General features: G+C 47.6%; 1 protein-coding gene across 1 annotated transcript in view; it reads right to left on the reverse strand.

Moving 5' to 3' along the window:
* Positions 1-22,266, reverse strand: part of GRIK3 (glutamate ionotropic receptor kainate type subunit 3) — a 506,016-nt gene that overhangs the window by 216,631 nt on the left and 267,119 nt on the right. Inside the window, exon 6 of the mRNA XM_063454917.1 lies at positions 7,383-7,556. Within this exon, the coding sequence (XP_063310987.1) occupies positions 7,383-7,556 (174 nt within the window). The remainder of the gene's footprint in view (positions 1-7,382; positions 7,557-22,266) is intronic.

Consider the following 22,266-nt stretch of genomic DNA (forward strand, 5'->3'; position numbering starts at 1 on the left):
TGGGGGGTGAGGTACCACCTCATCCAGAGTTTATAAGCCGCTTCTACATGATCGAGCCAGTGTGTTGCTCTTTTTACAAGTGCCATTGCAGTGTGCAGTTGAGTTCAGTTTCCCAGTGAACCATATAGCTCAACTTATCTGGTTTGTCCACCTCTAGGAGTTTGCGGTAGCATAGGGAAAGCGGTTTTGCTTGGGTTTTGTGGTTGTGACACAGTGAGTGAAACACGTCTGGCCTTCGGGTATCAGGCGCCGCTTGGACAACTCCCTGTAGTATGTGCTTAATACGCAGGTATGTAAAGAGTTCCCTACCAGGGAGGAGGAAAGTTTGCTGAAGTTCTGGGAGCTGCCTAATCTCCTTACCCTCCATGAGTTGGGATACCTTCACTATCCCTCTCTCTGTCCATTTGTCTAGAGTCAGGTCGTGTGTGAGGTACTGTAGGCTAGGCATGGGGACATACGTCATCAGATGTTGGGCTAACAGTTTTGGGGCCCACTTGTGCCATGTGCGGAGAGATGTGTTGGTGGTCATTAGCAGGTCAGAGTTGTGGGGTTGTGACTTGGGTGGGACCCATAGTAGGTCCTGTAGGCTGTGTGGTGCAATAATTGCGGTTTCTAGATGGTACCACAGTGTCTCGGGGTCAGCAACAACCGTGCTGTTTGGGACAGGTTTGTGGCTATATAGTATTTGGTAATGTTGGGATCACCCACTCCCCCACTGCCCATGACCAGGGTTATGCTTGCTGTAGAAACCCTTGGTGGCTTCTTCTTCCATATATGCGCATTTAGCAGACGCTGGAATCGTTGCAGTAGCAACTTTGGATGCTCAATAGGGAGAGCCCTGAAGAGGAATAGTATTTGTGGGACTATGATAATTTTGATGGAATTTATCCATCCCAGCCAAGAGGTGTTTTTGGCCCCCCAACCCTCCAGCAGCGCCTCTGTTTTAGTCAGTAAGGTGTTGTGGTTGTTTCGGAGTAGGAGGCGTCGCGAGTGTGCTAATCGTGTGCTTAAGTAGGAGAGAGTGTCTTTTCTCCAGTCTAAGGGGTGTTGAGCTTGAAGAGCGGTAAGATGGGAGTGGGTCATGTTCAGGGGCAGCACCTGGTTTTTTGCCCCATTGTTTTTATAGTAGGACTCTTGGCCGTAGTTTTGAAGTAGGCTTAGGAGGTGCTTTAGGAGTCTGTCGGGTTAGTCAAGAATAGGAGAATAGGAGGATGTCGTCAGCAAAGGCTGCTATTTTTTGGGGACCCAGTGGCGAAGGGACGCTTGCGATGCACTGTTCCTGTTTAATTTTGTGTAGTAGCTGTTCTAGTGCTAGGATAAAAAATGAGGGGCGATAATGGGCATCACTGTCGTGTGCCAATTGTCAGGGCAAAACGTCGGGAGGTGAAACCGGAGCTCATGACATTGGTTGCCAGGGAAGAATATAGGGATAGCAGGCCACTGAGAAATTTGTCGGGGAATTTAAATCTGCGGAGGACTTCCGTCATGTAGCCCCAGTGTAGCCGGTCAAAAGCCTTTTCTGCGTCAAGAGCCATTAACAGTCCCTGCGTCTTGTGTACTGTCATAAGCTCCATTACGTCCAGTGCCTGCCTGGTGTTATCCTCCACCTGACGCTCCAGGACGAAACCCGATTGTTCCGGGGAGACAAGCGTACACAGGAGGGGGCGTATCCTGTTGGCTAAGACCTTGGCAAATAGCTTTGTGTCTGCGTTAAGTAGCGAAATAGGGCGGTAATTTGCACAAAATTCCATGGGTTTGCCTGGCTTGGGAATAGTAATTATAGTGGCCTCCAGCATTTTAGGGGGTATGGATCCTGACTCCATGATGTTGTTAAAGAGGGAGGTCATGTGTGGGAGGAGCTGGTCCGCAAAGACTTTGTAGTAATAGAAACATAGAAACATAGAAACATAGAATGTGACGGCAGATAAGAACCATTCGGCCCATCTAGTCTGCCCAGTTTTCTAAATGGGTGGAGAAACCGTCTGGTCCTGGGGCTTTATGTTGTGGGGTATCCCTAAGTGCTTTGGAGATTTCCTATGGGTTGATTAGGCAGTTTAGTAGTGAGGCTTGGTTGCTAGAGAGCTGGGGGAGCCCCACTCCATCTAGGTAGGCGGCTATCTCCAGAGGGGTAGGCTGGTGTTGTAGGGGGTCCTCCGCTAAGTTGTAAAGGGCACCGTAGAAAGTCGCAAATTTATCTACTATCATTTTGGGGTTTGTCAGTTTCGTCCCAGTACTGTCTACTAAGTATGGTATCCGCATCTGAGTGTTTGTTTCTTTCAGTTGGGCGGCTAGCAATCTCCCCGCCCTGTTCCCTTGTCCATAGTAATCACTTTTGAGTTTGCAGAGAGCCCTCTCCACTCGCTGGAGTTGGTGAGTTTCCAAGTTAGCCCTGATCTTATTAACTTCCTGTCTGGTAGTGTCAGTGGGTGAGGATTTGATGAGGACCTCAGCTAGTTTCAGATCCCTGAGCAATGCATTGCTAGTCTCCGCTAGTTTGCGTTTTTAGTGTTGCTCCTGCCTTAATCAGTACCCTTCGTACCACGGCCTTATGGACCAGCCACGTCGCGGCCACGGTTGTATCTTGGGGCTGGTTGTCTGCGAAGTAAATCGCTATGGTTTTCCTCACCTCTACAACCTGTTCAGTGCTCTGTATAATAATTCTAAAGACATGAGAAAGATAAGTGATTATGATTATACAAGAGTAGGATCAAGAGAGTGTGGATATAGATGTCGCAAACATAAAATGTTCCGTTCGCGAACGGCGAATGTGAATTTCCGCAAATGTTCTCGAACGGGCGAACCGGGTGAACCGCCATAGACTTCAATAGGCAGGCGAATTTTAAAACCCACAGGGACTCTTTCTGGCCACAATAGTAATGGAAAAGTTGTTTCAAGGGGACTAACACCTGGACTGTGGCATGCTGGAGGGGGATCCATGGCAAAACTCCCATGGAAAATTACATAGTTGATGGAGAGTCTGGTTTTAACCCATAAAGGGCATACATCAACTAACATTCCTAAATAGTTTGGAATAACGTGCTTTAAAACATCAGGTATGATGTTGTATCGATCAGGTAGTGTAAGGGTTACGCCCGCTTCACAGTGACAGACCAAACGCCCCGTTTAACGCACCGCAAACAACCGCAAACAGTCCATTTGCACAACCGCAAACTCCCCATTTGCACAAGGTTGGATACCAAGCTAGCCATGTCCCGTTCCTTGTCCTCACTGATGTCATTGAAGGTCTCTTCCTCCACCCAGCCAAGTACAACACCAAGGGTCCCCGAAAGGTGACAACAAGCACCCTGGGATGCCTCAAAGCCACCTTCCTCCTCTGACTCCTCTTCTTCAGACTCCTCTCTCTGCGTTGCCTCTCTCTGCGTTATTATAAGGTGTGTTAAGTAGTGCTATTCTTATCAGTTTAATCCCTGTTACGTCCCCTATCAGGGGACGTGTATATGGCATTGATTTTAGGAATCGGGAGATGGAAAAAGATGGTCGGTCCTCCTATTTCAAATTTGGGGCACTGCGCATGCAATCTAATGTGCCACCAGATAGGAGTGGTGTGTTAAGTAGTACTCTTCTTATCAGTTTAATCCCTGTTAGGTCCCCTATCAGGGGACGTGCATATGGCATCGATTTTAGGAACCGGTAGATGGAAAAAGATGCTTGGTTGGTCCTCCTACTTCAAATTTGGGGCACTGCGTGTGTAATCTAATGTGCCACCAGATAGGAGTGGTGTGTTAAGTAGTACTATTCTTATCAGTTTAATCCCTGTTACGTCCCCTATCAGGGGACGTGTATATGGCATTGATTTTAGGAATCGGGAGATGGAAAAAGATGGTCGGTCCTCCTATTTCAAATTTGGGGCACTGCGCATGCAATCTAATGTGCCACCAGATAGGAGTGGTGTGTTAAGTAGTACTATTCTTATCAGTTTAATCCCTGTTACGTCCCCCTCATCAGGCCTTCTTTAGTCAAATGTATTGCCCACTGTCAGTCCCTTCAGGATCCATCCCTCATTCATCTTAATAAAGGTGAGGTAATCTTGACTTTTTTGACCTAGGCAACTTCTCTTCTCAGTGACAATACCTCCTGCTGCACTGAAGGTCCTTTCTGACAGGACACTTGAAGCGGGGCAGGCCAGAAGTTCTATCGCAAATTGGGATAGCTCAGGCCACAGGTCAAGCCTGCACACCCAGTAGTCAAGGGGTTCATCGCTCCTCAGAGTGTCGATATCTGCAGTTAAGGCGAGGTAGTCTGCTACCTGTCGGTCGAGTCGTTCTCTGAGGGTGGACCCTGAAGGGCTGTGGCGATGCGTAGGACTTAAAAAGCTCTGCATGTCCTCCATCAACAACACGTCTGTAAAGTGTCCTGTCCTTGCCAGCGTGGTCGTGGGAGGAGGAGGATTACTTTCACCTCTTCCCCTGTTAGATTCCCGTTGTGCTGTGACATCACCCTTATACACTGTGTAAAGCATACTTTTTAATTTATTTTGGAACTGCTGCATCCTTTCCGACTTGCGGTAATTCGGTAACATTTCAGGCACTTTCTGCTTATAACGGGAGTCTAGTAGCGTGGTCATCCAGTACAGGTCGTTCTCCTTCAGCCTTTTTATACGAGAGGCACGACAGCATTAAAGACCCCATTTGCACAAGGTTGGATGCCGAGCTACGTTCCTCGTCCTCAGTGATCTCACTGAAGGTATGTTCTTCCCCCCAGCCACGAACAACACCACGGGTACCAGATAGGTGACAACGAGCACCCAGGGATGCCTGTTGTGGTTGGTCTTCCTCCTCCTCCTCAAAGCCACATTCCTCCTCTGACTCCTCTTCCTCACATTCCTCTTCCAGCGTTGCCGCAGGTCCAGCAAGCAATGCTGATAAGGCTGTTTCTGGTGGTGATGGTGACCACAACTCTTCCTCTTCACGCTCATCTACGGCCTGATCCAGCACTCTTCGCAGGGCACGCTCCAGGAAGAAAACAAATGGTCTGATGTCGCTGATGGTGCCTTCGGTGTGACTGACTAGGTTTGTCACCTCCTCAAAAGGACGCATGAGCCTACAGGCATTGCGCATGAGCGTCCAGTAACGTGGCAAAAAAATTCCCAGCTCCGCAGAAGCTGTCCTAGCACCCCGGTCATACAAATAGTCATTAGCGGCTTTTTCTTGTTGGAGCAGGCGGTCGAACATTAGGAGTGTTGAATTCCATCGTGTCGTGCTGTCGCAATTCAAGCGCCTCACTGGCATGTTGTTTCGCTGCTGGATATCTGAAAAGTGCGCCATGGCCGTGTAGGAACGCCTGAAATGGCCACACACCTTCCTGGCCTCCTTCAGGACGTCCTGTAAGCCTGGGTACTTATACACAAAGCCCAACACATGTGCCCAAATTCAATGCCACCAACAAATTTCTTCCGTTGTCACAAACCACTTTGCCGATCTCCAGTTGGTGCGGAGTCAGGTTGGGGATTGCCTTTTGTGCAAAGAAATTTCGGCCAGGTACCTTCCACTGCAGTGTCCCAAAAGCTACAAATTTTTGGAACGCCTCAGACTCCACCAGCTTGTATGGTAAAAGCTGGCGGGCTAAGAGTTCAGACAAGCCAGCTGTCAGATGCTGGGCAAGGGGGTGACTTTGTGACATTGGCTTCTTATGCTCAAACATGTCCTTGACAGACACCTGACTGTGGGCAGATGAGCAGGAACTGCTCAAGGCGAGAGACGGAGTGGCGGATGGTTGAGAGGGGGCAAGGAGGACAGCAGTGGTTGACGTGGCTGAAGATGCTGGACCAGGAGGAGGATGGCGGCTTTGAGTTTGTGTGCTGCTTGTACTCATGTGTTGATCCCATAGGTGTTTGTGATGTGCGATCATGTGCCTTAGCAAAGCAGTTGTACCTAGGTGGGTGTTGGACTTCCCACAACTTCTTTTGGCACAGATTGCAAATGGCATCGCTGTTGTCAGAGGCAGACACACAAAAAAAATGCCACACTGCTGAGCTCTGCAATGACGGCATTCTGGTGGTGGCAACAGCATGCGTTGATTTGCGTGCTGTCTGGCTGACCCCGCGTGCCGATGCATGCTGTCTGACTGTGCCACTAGCTCCTTGCGACGACCTCCCCCTGCTTCCAACTCGTCTCCTCCTCCTCTCTGTCTCCCCATCTGAACTTTCCCCCTGTTCTTCTTCTCTTGTAGCGGGCACCCACGTGACATCCACGGACGCATCGTCATCATCAACCGCTTCACTTGTATCTGACAACTCAGCAAAGGAAGCAGCAGCGGGTACAACATCATCATCATCACACCGTACATCCAGGCAAGCGAGAGGTAACTTGAGAGCTAAGCTGGAGGAGGATGGTGCATCAAGGTTCCGAGCGGAAGCTGTAGAAGATTGGGTGTCCTGTGTTAGCCAGTCAACTATGTCCTCAGAACTTTTCTAGTTCAGGGTACGTGGCCTCTGAACACTGGGCAATATTCTAGGGCCAAAGGGAATCACAGCACCACGACCACGACGGCCCCTGCGGGGTGGCCTGCCTCTGCCTGTCATTTTTTTTTCGATTAGGGGTACTATGCGTGCAAGCTACTGTGACAACAGATATGAGTGGCACTGTGCACTGGCAGAAGTTGGCAGAGTAGACGCTGTAGGCCTGACACACACGCTTGCAGACAACTAACTGCTATTCAATCTATTACAGTCAAATTTTTTTTTTTTTTTTTAAATGTACACTACTGTTACACCAGATATGAGTTGCACTGGTTTGACACTGTGCCCTGGCAGGCCCTGAAACGCACACGTGTGAAGGAAACTGACTGCTATTATTTCACAGTCAAATTTCTAGTTTTTTTTTTTACTGTACACTACTGTTACACCAGATAGGAGTTGCACTGGTGTGACACTGTGCCCTGGCAGGCCCTGAAACGCACACGTGTGAAGGAAACTGACTGCTATTATTTCACAGTCAAATTTCTAACAAGCTATGTTCGCCAGGAACTATTCGCCGGCAAACTATTCGGGACATCTCTAAGTGTGGACAATGAGAAGGTTATGGAATCTTGACCCAAAGAAAAAACAAGTTATGAATTTCCTGCATTTATTTAAGAAATAATACTAGTAATAATAAATAAAATATAATAATAAATATAATAATAAAAAAAATGTGCCCCCTGCACATTATATCCAAATACAATTTTGAATAATTTTGGGTGATTTAAATTTTTACGTTTTCCAGCACTGGTGATGTATTGTACATCGTAATACACTCTAGCATGCATGGTCTCAGCCAAAAGAATAATGTTCAAGTGAGCATGTTTATAAAAATGCACAATACAAAGTTCATCATACAGTGGCTTTCTCTCTTAATGTTATTGTTTGCTCATTTTGCACGTACCGTCATAACACCATCTAAAAGGCCAGTTTCTGGTTTGGGAGTTGCTTGCAGCCTTTCCATAGACCACTTGTCCACAATGCCTGCAACATACGGATTCTCAACATTTAGGATCCGAAATCCAGTCAAGTTCACCCCAGAGTAGCGGTACGGCTCTAGGTCCAATGCATACAGATCCTGTAGATAAAATAAAAGTTTATAACATTTTGTTTTCTAAATATAGAATACTTACTTTCAATAAACATTGTATGCATATTTGTTAAAGTTTTTTTATACTTTAAAACTTCATGGAACTATCTCATAACATAGACCTAATTTTTTTCCCCTTCATTTTTATACCAAAAAGAAGCACTGCTGAACACTAGTAGGCTAAGAGGTATGTTGAAGAAACTGAAGTTGAAAATTAATGATATTTAAGGGGACACTATCGGTACCCAGAATACTTCATCTAATTGATGGGGTCTGGGTGCAATAGATTGCCCTCAGTGTACATTATACTGAGCCATTCATATGTTAAAGACAGTGGGACCTCGGTTTACAAACACCTCGGTTAACATAATTTTCGTTTTTTTGGTATTTGGGTCAGCAGTCAAGATATCCCCTGGACTGCAAGGAAGGGGAGGCATGACTGCTGCCCTGCAGTAAGGGGTGGGAATAAAAAAGATACATTGTTGCCTATATGGTGGGATATAAGAAGGAGAGCAGAGGGGTGGGACTCACCAGTGCAGAAGGAGCAGTCTGGAACAGTTTACAAATGAAAATCCGTTGAAAATAATGGCTTGGTTTACAATTTTTTTTCGCAATACAAAGCAACTTTTCCCAGGATGCATTGCACCTGGGAGGTTTATAGCACCGCCCCCTGCATGCTGGAGCCTGTGGGTAGCACGTGGCCTCGAGTGTGGCGGTGTTGTAGCGGCTTTTGCATCAAATTTTGGAGCCATTCTGGAAATTGTTTGCAGTTGTTTTGGGACTTTTTGGTGCATTTCTCAAGCTGTGGAAAGGTAGGGAACTGAACTGTGTCGTTTGCATGCCTTTTATTGTGTGTTCTGCATTGTGGGTTGGTTTCCATGCCAGCTCATTTTTACTTTTTTTTTACCTCCAGAACGGATTAATTGGTTTTCAATGCATTCCTATGGGAAACCGCGTTTCGGTTTTCAAATTTTTCGCAATAAGAAACGTCCCAAGAACGCATTAAATTAATAAACCGAGGTCCCACTGTATTTCCCTTTTTTTTCTTTTATTATTTATAGTGAACAATATATTTGTTTATATTAATCAATGGATACAGATGAAAGATAAGTGATGAAAGTATGTAGGAAATTGGGCAGACTAGATGGGCCAAATGGTATGTAAAACTCACCTTATTTTCAGTGCAGCGCAGGTCCACCGGCGCTGACCACGCCCCCTTGGTGACATCATCACAATTGACAATTTTTAGCCAATCCAATGCTTTGGATTGGATAAAATCGCCAAGGGGGCGGGGCCAAATGCTGTGTTGGCCAATCAGCACCTCCTCATAGAGATGCATTGAATCAATGCATCTCTATGAGGAAAATTTAGCGTCCCCATGCAGAATGTGGAGACGCTGAATGGCAGTGCAGCCTACTGTGCAGCACTGCCCCAAGAAGCACCTCCAGTGGTTATCTGAGGAGTGGCCACTTGAAGGTGTCCCTAGGAGCAATGTAAGCAATGCCTTTTCAGTTTGCATGAAAATGCCTGCATCTCATGAATATACTCACCAGAACAACTATAGTAATGTAGTAGACCTGGAGCAAATAGACTCTCCTTGCAGCCTCAGCAGTGTAACCACTGCTACCTGTGGCCAGTAGTGTTGTCGCGAACCCGAAATTTTCGGTTCGCGAACGGCGAACGCGAACTTGCGCAAATGTTCGCGAACCGGCGAACCGCCATTGACTTCAATGGGCAGGCGAATTTTAAAACCAACAGGGACTCTTTCTGGCCACAAAAGTGATGGAAAAGTTGTTTCAAGGGGACTAACACCTGGTTTGTGGCATGCCAGAGGGGGATCCATGGTTGATGCAGAGTCTGCTTTTAATCCATAAAGGGCAGAAATCACCTAACATTGACACCTGTCCTCAAAGCCCCTGATACACACTGACACAGAGCAGAATAGAGACTGTTCCCCGTCCTCAGAGACCATGATACACACTGACACAGAGCAGAATAGAGACTGTTACCCCTACATAGGGTCACTTGGCAGATATGGCTGGGTCGTGGGAGGGGGAGGATGACTTTCACCTCTTCCCCTGTTAGATTCCCGTTGTGCTGTGACATCACCCTTATACGCTGTGTAAAGCATACTATTTAATTTGATCAGCATGGCCACTTGAGTTTTTATAGTTTTCACGCTGCTTGTAGTTTATATATGGTTCACAAAAATCAAACAAACGATAAAGTAAACGTGTAAGGATTCAGAATATTCTTTCAAACCCTTACACATTGTGTGTACGTATTTTTTGTCTTAAGTTTGTGGCTTTAAAGAGGTTCACGTTGTTTCTATGATGTGCATAACATGTTCTTGTAAATGTTTGTTAAATTTTTCCTGGAATTGTAATTTTTCAATCTGAATAAAGATAGTCAAATCCCTGATACACACTGACACAGAGCAGAATAGGGACTGTTCCCCCTACATAGGGTCACTTGGCAGATATGGATTGACACCTATCCTAATGATCCCTGATACACACTGACACAGAGCAGAATAGAGACTGTTCCCCCTACATAGGGTCACTTGGCAGATATGGATTGACACCTGTCCTCAGAGACCATGATACACACTGACACAGAGAAGAATAGAGACTGTTCCCCCTACATAGGGTCACTTGGCAGATATGGATTGACACCTGTCCTCAGAGACCATGATACACACTGACACAGAGCAGAATAGGGACTGTTCCCCCTACATAGGGTCACTTGTCCTCAGAGACCATGATACACACTGACACAGAGCAGAATAGGGACTGTTCCCCCTACATAGGGTCACTTGGCAGATATGGATTGACACCTGTCCTCCGAGATCATGATACACACTGACACAGAGCAGAATAGAGACTGTTCCCCCTACATAGGGTCACTTGGCAGGTATGGATTGACACCTATCCTAAGGATCCCCGATACACACTGACACAGAGCGGAATAGGGACTGTTCCCCCTACATAGGGTCACTTGGCAGACATGGATTGACACCTGTCCTCAGAGCCCCTGATACACACTGACACAGAGCAGAATAGGGACTGTTCCCCCTACATAGGGTCACTTGGCAGATATGGATTGACACCTGTCCTCAAAACCCCTGATACACACTGACACAGAGCAGAATAGGGACTGTTCCTCCTACATAGGGTCACTTGGCAGATATGGATTGACACCTGTCCTCAAAACCCCTGATACACACTGACACAGAGCAGAATAGGGACTGTTCCCCCTACATAGGGTCACTTGGCAGATATGGATTGACACCTGTCCTCAAAACCCCTGATACACACTGACACAGAGCAGAATAGGGACTGTTCCTCCTACATAGGGTCACTTGGCAGATATGGATTGACACCTGTCCTCAAAACCCCTGATACACACCGACACAGAGCAGAATAGGGACTGTTCCCCCTACATAGGGTCACTTGGCAGATATGGATTGACACCTGTCCTCAAAGCCCCTGATACACACTGACACAGAGCAGAATAGAGACTGTTCCCTGTCCACAGAGACCATGATACACACTGACACAGAGCAGAATAGAGACTGTTCCCCGTCCACAGAGACCATGATACACACTGACACAGAGCAGAATAGAGACTGTCCCCCCTACATAGGGTCACTTGGCAGGTATGGATTGACACCTGTCCTCAAAGCCCCTGATACACACTGACACAGAGCAGAATAGAGACTGTTCCCTGTCCACAGAGACCATGATACACACTGACACAGAGCAGAATAGAGACTGTTCACCGTCCACAGAGACCATGATACACACTGACACAGAGCAGAATAGAGACTGTTCCCCGTCCACAGAGACCATGATACACACTGACACAGAGACGAATAGGGACTGTTCCCCCTGCATAGGGTCACTTGGCAGGTATGGATTGACACCTGTCCTCAAAGCCCCTGATACACACTGACACAGAGCAGAATAGAGACTGTTCCCTGTCCACAGAGACCATGATACACACTGACACAGAGCAGAATAGAGACTGTTCACCGTCCACAGAGACCATGATACACACTGACACAGAGCAGAATAGAAACTGTTCCCCGTCCACAGAGACCATGATACACACTGACACAGAGCAGAATAGGGACTGTTCCCCCTACATAGGGTCACTTGGCAGGTATGGATTGACACCTGTCCTCAAAGCCCATGATACACACTGGGGGGAGCTACTGTCCTCCCCAACCCCTGCGCGGTGGGTGGGGGCCATAAATCACAATGGGGGACCTACTGTCCTCCCCCCCTCGGCCCCCACCCCTGCGCGGTGGGTGGAGGCCATAAATCACAATGGGGGGGCCTACTTTCCTCCCCCCCGGCCCCCATCCCTGCGCGGTGGGTGGGGGGCATAAATCACAATGGGACGGACCTACTGATAGGAGTGGAGTATTGTTCATATCAGTTTAATACCTTCCGCGTCTCCTATCAGTGGACGTGTATATGGCAGCCATTTTAGGAACCGCACACCTGGGACCCGAGCAAGGTCACCTCGTTCAAGCTGCTCTGGTTCCTTGATGAGCCAGCTGCCCGTGAGTTAACATGTCCCGTGGAGAAGCACTATGTCCTGTAAAGCCTCACCACAAAAAAATTAAATAAATAACAGCACTCGGAGTGGTGAGTTTAGTAAATGTTCATATCAGTTTAATACCTTCCGCGTCTCCTATCAGTGGACGTGTATATGGCAGCCATTTTAGGAACCGCACACCTGGGACCCGAGCAAGGTCACCTCTTTCAACAGGCGACATGATTTGGCCCTGTAAAACTATCCTGGATATTCTCTACAATTTCTATGGATATGGCATTGATTTATGTAACAGGGAGATGGAAGAAGATGCTTGGTCGGTCCTCTTACTTGAAATTTGGGGCACTGCGCGGGCAAGCTAATGTGCCACCAGATAGGAGTGGTGAGTTTAGTATTGTTCATATCAGTTTAATACCTTCCGCGTCTCCTATCAGTGGACGTGTAAATGGCAGAGATTTTTAATTGTTGAATCACCTCCCCTTTTTAGGCCAAGGTGGGAAGATGCTTAGACCACTGGTATATTGGTGCCATCTTGGAGGATTTTTTTTGGTTTGGTTTTTGAAGCCACAGTGCTGCACCAGTGGGCCTAAAAATTAGGCATGTACACACGCCTGAAAAATTTGGTATTGTTGCAGCCGCTGCTGTAGCAGCGGCCAGAAAAATTGATTTTTGTTTCACAGGCAGAAAGTGCCCTAAAACATGGCGGCTTGAACCCTAGTTGGTGGCGGATAAGTCATGCAAGTCAAACGTCATTCAGAGCTTAAATACAGCAGCGTGTGGACCATTTTTAGCCCAAGGCAGCTCATCTCATCAGGCCTTTTTTAATCGAATGTATCGCCCAGTGTCAGTCCCTTCGGGATCCATCCCTCATTCATCTTAATAAAGGTGAGGTAATCTAGACTTTTTTGACCTAGGCGACTTCTCTTCTCAGTGGCAATACCTCCTGCTGCACTGAAGGTCCTTTCTGACAGGACACTTGAAGCGGGGCAGGCCAGAAGTTCTATCGCAAATTGGGATAGCTCAGGCCACAGGTCAAGCCTGCACACCCAGTAGTCAAGGGGTTCATCGCTCCACAGAGTGTCGATATCTGCAGTTAAGGCGAGGTAGTCTGCTACCTGTCGGTCGAGTCGCTCTCTGAGGGTGGATCCCGAACGGCTGTGGCGATGCATAGGACTTAAAAAGGTCCGCATGTCCTCCATCAACAACACGTCTTTAAAGCGTCCTGTCCTTGCCGGCGTGGTCGTGTGAGGAGAAGGAGGATGACTTCCACCTCTCCCCCTGTTATATTCCCGTTGTGCTGTGACATCACCCTTATACGCTGTGTAAAGCATACTTTTTAATTTATTTTGCAAATGCTGCATCCTTTCCGACTTGTTGTAATTCGGTAACATTTCCGCCACTTTCTGCTTATACCGGGGGTCTAGTAGCGTGGACACCCAGTACAGGTCGTTCTCCTTCAGCCTTTTTATACGAGGGTCCCTCAACAGGCAGGACAGCATGAAAGACCCCATTTGCACAAGGTTGGATGCCGAGCTACTCATTTCCCGTTCCTCCTCCTCACTGATGTCATTGAAGGTATGTTCTTCCCCCCAGCCACGTACAACACCACGGGTACCAGATAGGTGACAACGAGCACCCTGGGATGCCTGTTGTATTTGGTCTTGCTCCTCCTTCTCCTCCTCCTCAAAGCTACAATCCTCCTCTGACTCCTCTTCCTCACAATCCTCTTCCAGCGTTGCCGCAGGTCCAGCAAGCGATGCTGATAAGGCTGTTTCTGGTGGTGATGGTGACCACAACTCTTCCTCTTCCTCTTCACGCTCATCTACAGCCTGATCCAGCACTCTTCGCAGGGCACGCTCCAGGAAGAAAACAAATGGTATGATGTCGCTGATGGTGCCTTCGTTGCGACTGACTAGGTTTGTCACCTCCTCAAAAGGACGCATGAGCCTACAGGCATTGCGCATGAGCGTCCAGTAACGTGGCAAAAAAATTCCCAGCTCCCCAGAGGCTGTCCTAGCACCCCGGTCATACAAATATTCATTAACAGCTTTTTCTTGTTGGAGCAGGCGGTCGAACATTAGGAGTGTTGAATTCCAACGTGTAGGGCTGTCGCAAATCAAGCGCCTCACTGGCATGTTGTTTCGCCGCTGGATATCGGCAAAGTGAGCCATGGCCGTGTAGGAACGCCTGAAATAGCCACACACCTTCCTGGCCTGCTTCAGGGCATCCTGTAAGCCTGTGTACTTATGCACAAAGCGTTGTACGATCAGATTACACACATGTGCCATGCACGGCACATGTGTCAACTTGCCCAACTTCAATGCCGCTATCAATTTTTTTCCGTTGTCACACACCACTTTGCCGATATCCAGTTGCTGCGGAGTAAGCCACTTTTCCACCTGTGCGTTCAGGGCGGACAGGAGTGCTTGTCCGGTGTGACTCTCTGCTCTCAAGCAAGTCAAACCCAAGACGGCGTGACACTGCCGTATCCGGGATGTGGAATAGTACCTGGGGAGCTGGGGGGGTGCCGTTGATGTGGAGCAAGATGCAGCAGCACAAGAGGACTCAGCCGAGGAGGTTATGGAAGAGGATGGAGTAGGAGGAGTAGAGGAGGTGGCAGCAGGACTGCCTGCAATTCGTGGCGGTGTCACCAACTCCTCTGCAATGCCACGCATTCCTTGCTTGTCAGCCGTCAGCAGGTTTACCCAATGCGCAGTGTAGGTGATATACCTGCCCTGACCATGCTTTGCAGACCAGGTATCAGTGGTCAGATGGACCCTTGCCCCAACACTGTGTGCCAGACATGCCATGACTTCCTTTTGCACAATCGAGTACAAGTTGGGGATTGCCTTTTGTGAAAAGAAATTCCGGCCGGGTACCTTCCACTGCGGTGTCCCAATAGCTACAAATTTTTTGAACGCCTCAGACTCAACCAGATTGTATGGTAAAAGCTGGCGGGCTAATAGTTTCAGACAAGCCAGCTGTCAGACGCTGGGCAAGGGGGTGACTTGGTGACATTGCTTCTTACGCTTCTTACGCTCAAACATGTCCTTGACAGACACATTACTGTGGGCAGATGAGCGGGAACTGCTCAAGGCGGGAGACGGAGTGGCGGATGGTTGAGAGGGGGCAAGAAGGACAGCAGTGGTTGACGTGGCTGAAGATGCTAGACCAGGAGGAGGATGGCGGCTTAGAGTAGGCGTGCTGCTTGTACTCATGTGTTGATCCCATAGGCGTTTGTGATGTGAGATCATGTGCCTACGCAAAGCAGTTGTACCTAGGTGGGTGTTGGACCTCCCACGACTCAGTTTCCTTTGGCACAGGTTGCAAATGGCATCGCTGTTGTCAGAGGCAGACACACAAAAAAAATGCCACACTGCTGAGCTCTGCAATGACGGCATTCTGGTGGTGGACACAGCATGCGTTAATTGGCGTGCTGTCGGGCTGACCCCGGGTGCCGATGCATGCTGTCTGACTGTGCCACTAGCTCCTTGCGACGACCCCCCCCTGCTTCCAACTCGTCTCCTCCTCATCTCTGTCTCCCCATCTGAACTTTCGCCCTGTTCTTCTTCTTGCCGAGCGGGCACCCACGTGACATCCATGGACGCATCGTCATCATCAACCGCTTCGCTTGTATCTGACAACTCAGAAAAGGAAGCAGCAGCGGGTACAACATCATCATCATCACACCGTACCTCCATGTGTTTAATGCTGCCTGCCTGAGACATATCCCTGTTATCTACATCCTCTAGCAATAATGGTTGCGCATCACTCATTTCTTCAAACGGGTGTGTGAATAACTCCTCTGACATACCAAGTAAAGCGGCTGTGGTGCTAGTTTTGGTGGTGGCGGCAGGCGGGTGAGTGGTATCTTGAGAGGTGCCTGAAGCTAAGCTGGAGGAGGATGGTGCGTCAAGGTTCCGAGCGGAGGCTGTACAAGATTGGGTGTCCTGTGTTAGCCAGTCAACTATGTCCTCAGAACTTTTCAAGTTCAGGGTACGTGGCTTCTGAAAACTGGGCATTATTCTAGGGCAAAAGGGAATCACAGCACCACGACCACTACGGCCCCTGCGGGGTGGCCTGCCTCTGCCTGTCATTTTTTGGGGGATGAGTGGTACTATGCGTGCAAGCTACTGTGAGACCAGATATGATTGGCAATGTGAACTGTAACAGTTCTGCAGAGCACACACTGTAGGCCTGACACACCCGCTTGAAGACAAGTAACTGCTATTCAATCTATAACAGTGAAAAACAAATTTTGGTTTTAAAAGCACGCTATAGAGACACCAGATATGATTGGCAATGTGCACTGGAACAGTTCTGGAGAGCACACGCTGAAGGAAGGACTGACAGAGCCGCTTGAAGGACACTGACTAGCTGCTATTAGCTTACACTAGAAACCTTTTTTCTTTGTAAAAGCACGCTATAGAGACACCAGATATGATTGGCAATGTGCACTTGAACAGTTCTGCAGAGCACACACTGTAGGCCTGACAGAGCCGCTTGAAGGACACTGACTGGCTGCTATTAGCTTAACCCCTTAAGGACCAGGGTTCTGTAATAAAAGGGAATCATGACATGTCACACATGTCATGTGTCTTTAAGGGGTTAAACTGGAAACCTTTTTTCTTTGTAAAAGCATGCTATAGAGACACCAGATATGATTGGCAATGTGCACTTGAACAGTTCTGCAGAGCACACACTGTAGGCCTGACACACCCGCTTGAAGGCAAATAACTGCTATTCAATCTATAACAGTGAAAAACAAATTTTGGGTTTAAAAGCACGCTATAGAGACACCAGATATGATTGGCAATGTGCACTGGAACAGTTCTGCAGAGCACACACTGTAGGCCTGACACACCCGCTTGAAGACAAGTAACTGCTATTCAATCTATAACAGTGAAAAACAAATTTTGGTTTTAAAAGCACGCTATAGAGACACCAGTTATGATTGGCAATGTGCACTGGAACATTTCTGGAGAGCACACGCTGAAGGAAGGACTGACAGAGCCGCTTGAAGGACACTGACTGGCTGCTATTAGCTTACACTGGAAACCTTTTTTCTTTGTAAAAGCACGCTATAGAGACACCAGATATGATTGGCAATGTGCACTTGAACAGTTCTGCAGAGCACACACTGTAGGCCTGACACACCCGCTTGAAGACAAGTAACTGCTATTCAATCTATAACAGTGAAAAACAAATTTTGGGTTTAAAAGCACGCTATAGAGACACCAGATATGATTGCCAACTGTCAAAGTATGCTAGCAGGGTTGTGCAGGGCACACGCTGAAGGAAGGCCTGACAGAGCCGCTTGAAGGACACTGACTGGCTGCTATTAGCTTACACTGGAAACCTTTTTTCTTTGTAAAAGCACGCTAAAGAGACACCAGATATGATTGGCAACTGTCAAAGCACGCTGGCAGTGTTGTGCAGGGCACACGCTGAAGGAAGGCCTGACAGAGCCGCTTGAAGGACACTGACTGGCTGCTATTAGCTTACACTGGAAACCTTTTTTCTTTGTAAAAGCACGCTAAAGAGACACCAGATATGATTGGCAACTGTCAAAGCACGCTGGCAGTGTTGTACAGGGCACACGCTGAAGGAAGGCCTGACAGAGCCGCTTGAAGGACACTGACTGGCTGCTATTAGCTTACACTGGAAACCTTTTTTATTTGTAAAAGCACGCTAAAGAGACACCAGATATGATTGGCAACTGTCAAAGCACGCTGGCAGTGTTGTGCAGGGCACACGCTGAAGGAAGGCCTGACAGAGCCGCTTGAAGGACACTGACTGGTTGCTATTAGCTTACACTGGAAACCTTTTTTCTTTGTAAAAGCACGCTAAAGAGACACCAGATATGATTGCCAACTGTCAAAGCACGCTGGCAGTGTTGTGCAGGGCACACGCTGAAGGAAGGCCTGACAAAGCCGCTTGAAGGACACTGACTGGCTGCTATTAGCTTACACTGGAAACCTTTTTTCTTTGTAAAAGCACGCTAAAGAGACACCAGATATGATTGGCAACTGTCAAAGCACGCTGGCAGTGTTGTGCAGGGCACACGCTGAAGGAAGGCATGACAGTGCCGCTTGAAGGACCCTGACTGGCTGCTATTAGCTTACACTGGAAACCTTTTTTCTTTGTAAAAGCACGCTAAAGAGACACCAGATATGATTGGCAACTGTCAAAACACGCTGGCACAGGTCTGCAGAGCACACACTGAAGTAGGCCTGACACCCAGACGCTTGCAGACAACTAACTGCTCTTCTATTACAGTGAAAAAAAATTATTTATTTTAAATCTAAAGCTTAAGCTATTGTAAAAACAGATATGAGTGGTGGCACTGGGCAAGAGTGCACAGTATCCACTGTGAACCTCACAAAGAAGCTGGCAGGCAGGCAACTGCTCTTCTATTACAGTGGAAACAAAATTTTGGATTTAAAAGCACGCTATAGAGACACCAGATATGAGTGGCAACTGTCAAAGTACGCTGGCAGGGTTGTGCAGGGCACACGCTGAAGGAAGGCCTGACAGAGCCGCTTGAAAGACACTGACTGGCTGCTATTAGCTTACACTGGAAACCTTTTCTCTTTGTAAAAGCACGCTAAAGAGACACCAGATATGATTGGCAACTGTCAAAGCACGCTGGCAGTGTTGTGCAGGGCACATGCTGAAGTAAGGCCTGACAGAGCCGCTTGAAGGACACTGACTGGCTGCTATTAGCTTACACTGGAAACCTTTTTTCTTTGTAAAAGCACGCTAAAGAGACACCAGATATGATTGGCAACTGTCAAAGCACGCTGGCAGTGTTGTGCAGGGCACACGCTGAAGGAAGGCCTGACAGAGCCGCTTGAAGGACACTGACTGGTTGCTATTAGCTTACACTGGAAACCTTTTTTCTTTGTAAAAGCACGCTAAAGAGACACCAGATATGATTGCCAACTGTCAAAGCACGCTGGCAGTGTTGTGCAGGGCACACGCTGAAGGAAGGCCTGACAAAGCCGCTTGAAGGACACTGACTGGCTGCTATTAGCTTACACTGGAAACCTTTTTTCTTTGTAAAAGCACGCTAAAGAGACACCAGATATGATTGGCAACTGTCAAAGCACGCTGGCAGTGTTGTGCAGGGCACACGCTGAAGGAAGGCATGACAGTGCCGCTTGAAGGACCCTGACTGGCTGCTATTAGCTTACACTGGAAACCTTTTTTCTTTGTAAAAGCACGCTAAAGAGACACCAGATATGATTGGCAACTGTCAAAACACGCTGGCACAGGTCTGCAGAGCACACACTGAAGTAGGCCTGACACCCAGACGCTTGCAGACAACTAACTGCTCTTCTATTACAGTGAAAAAAAATTATTTATTTTAAATCTAAAGCTTAAGCTATTGTAAAAACAGATATGAGTGGTGGCACTGGGCAAGAGTGCACAGTATCCACTGTGAACCTCACAAAGAAGCTGGCAGGCAGGCAACTGCTCTTCTATTACAGTGGAAACAAAATTTTGGATTTAAAAGCACGCTATAGAGACACCAGATATGAGTGGCAACTGTCAAAGTACGCTGGCAGGGTTGTGCAGGGCACACGCTGAAGGAAGGCCTGACAGAGCCGCTTGAAAGACACTGACTGGCTGCTATTAGCTTACACTGGAAACCTTTTCTCTTTGTAAAAGCACGCTAAAGAGACACCAGATATGATTGGCAACTGTCAAAGCACGCTGGCAGTGTTGTGCAGGGCACATGCTGAAGTAAGGCCTGACAGAGCCGCTTGAAGGACACTGACTGGCTGCTATTAGCTTACACTGGAAACCTTTTTTCTTTGTAAAAGCACGCTAAAGAGACACCAGATATGATTGGCAACTGTCAAAGCACGCTGGCAGTGTTGTGCAGGGCACACGCTGAAGGAAGGCCTGACAGAGCCGCTTGAAGGACACTGACTGGCTGCTATTAGCTTACACTGGAAACCTTTTTTATTTGTAAAAGCACGCTAAAGAGACACCAGATATGATTGGCAACTGTCAAAGCACGCTGGCAGTGTTGTGCAGGGCACACGCTGAAGGAAGGCCTGACAGAGCCGCTTGAAGGACACTGACTGGTTGCTATTAGCTTACACTGGAAACCTTTTTTCTTTGTAAAAGCACGCTAAAGAGACACCAGATATGATTGCCAACTGTCAAAGCACGCTGGCAGTGTTGTGCAGGGCACACGCTGAAGGAAGGCCTGACAAAGCCGCTTGAAGGACACTGACTGGCTGCTATTAGCTTACACTGGAAACCTTTTTTCTTTGTAAAAGCACGCTAAAGAGACACCAGATATGATTGGCAACTGTCAAAGCACGCTGGCAGTGTTGTGCAGGGCACACGCTGAAGGAAGGCATGACAGTGCCGCTTGAAGGACCCTGACTGGCTGCTATTAGCTTACACTGGAAACCTTTTTTCTTTGTAAAAGCACGCTAAAGAGACACCAGATATGATTGGCAACTGTCAAAACACGCTGGCACAGGTCTGCAGAGCACACACTGAAGTAGGCCTGACACCCAGACGCTTGCAGACAACTAACTGCTCTTCTATTACAGTGAAAAAAAATTATTTATTTTAAATCTAAAGCTTAAGCTATTGTAAAAACAGATATGAGTGGTGGCACTGGGCAAGAGTGCACAGTATCCACTGTGAACCTCACAAAGAAGCTGGCAGGCAGGCAACTGCTCTTCTATTACAGTGGAAACAAAATTTTGGATTTAAAAGCACGCTATAGAGACACCAGATATGAGTGGCAACTGTCAAAGTACGCTGGCAGGGTTGTGCAGGGCACACGCTGAAGGAAGGCCTGACAGAGCCGCTTGAAAGACACTGACTGGCTGCTATTAGCTTACACTGGAAACCTTTTCTCTTTGTAAAAGCACGCTAAAGAGACACCAGATATGATTGGCAACTGTCAAAGCACGCTGGCAGTGTTGTGCAGGGCACATGCTGAAGTAAGGCCTGACAGAGCCGCTTGAAGGACACTGACTGGCTGCTATTAGCTTACACTGGAAACCTTTTTTCTTTGTAAAAGCACGCTAAAGAGACACCAGATATGATTGGCAACTGTCAAAGCACGCTGGCAGTGTTGTGCAGGGCACACGCTGAAGGAAGGCCTGACAGAGCCGCTTGAAGGACACTGACTGGCTGCTATTAGCTTACACTGGAAACCTTTTTTCTTTGTAAAAGCACGCTAAAGAGACACCAGATATGATTGGCAACTGTCAAAGCATGCTGGCACAGGTCTGCAGAGCACACGCTGAAGTAGGCCTGACACCCAGACGCTTGCAGACAACTAACTGCTCTTCTATTACAGTGAAAAAATATTATTTATTTTAAATCTAAAGCTTAAGCTATTGTAAAAACAGATATGAGTGGTGGCACTGGGCAAGTGGGCACAGTATCCAATGTGAACCTCACAAAGAAGCTGGCAGGCAGGCAACTGCTCTTCTATTACAGTGGAAACAAAATTTTGGTTTTAAAAGCACGCTATAGAGACACCAGATATGATTGGCAACTGTCAAAGTACGCTGGCAGGGTTGTGCAGGGCACACGCTGAAGGAAGGCCTGACAGAGCCGCTTGAAGGACACTGACTGGCTGCTATTAGCTTACACTGGAAACCTTTTTTCTTTGTAAAAGCACGCTATAGAGACACCAGATATGAGTGGCAACTGTCAAAGTATGCTGGCAGGGTTGTGCAGGGCACACGCTGAAGGAAGGCCTGACAGAGCCGCTTGAAAGACACTGACTGGCTGCTATTAGCTTACACTGGAAACCTTTTTTCTTTGTAAAAGCACGCTAAAGAGACACCAGATATGATTGGCAACTGTCAAAGCATGCTGGCACAGGTCTGCAGAGCACACGCTGAAGTAGGCCTGACACCCAGACGCTTGCAGACAACTAACTGCTCTTCTATTACAGTGAAAAAATATTATTTATTTTAAATCTAAAGCTTAAGCTATTGTAAAAACAGATATGAGTGGTGGCACTGGGCAAGTGGGCACAGTATCCAATGTGAACCTCACACAGAAGCTGGCAGGCAGGCAACTGCTCTTCTATTACAGTGAAAAAAAATTATTTCTTTTAAATCTAAAGCTTAACCTATTGTAAAAA

This window comes from Pelobates fuscus, chromosome 1, assembly GCF_036172605.1.
Source record: "Pelobates fuscus isolate aPelFus1 chromosome 1, aPelFus1.pri, whole genome shotgun sequence".
NCBI classification, from domain to species: domain Eukaryota; kingdom Metazoa; phylum Chordata; class Amphibia; order Anura; family Pelobatidae; genus Pelobates; species Pelobates fuscus.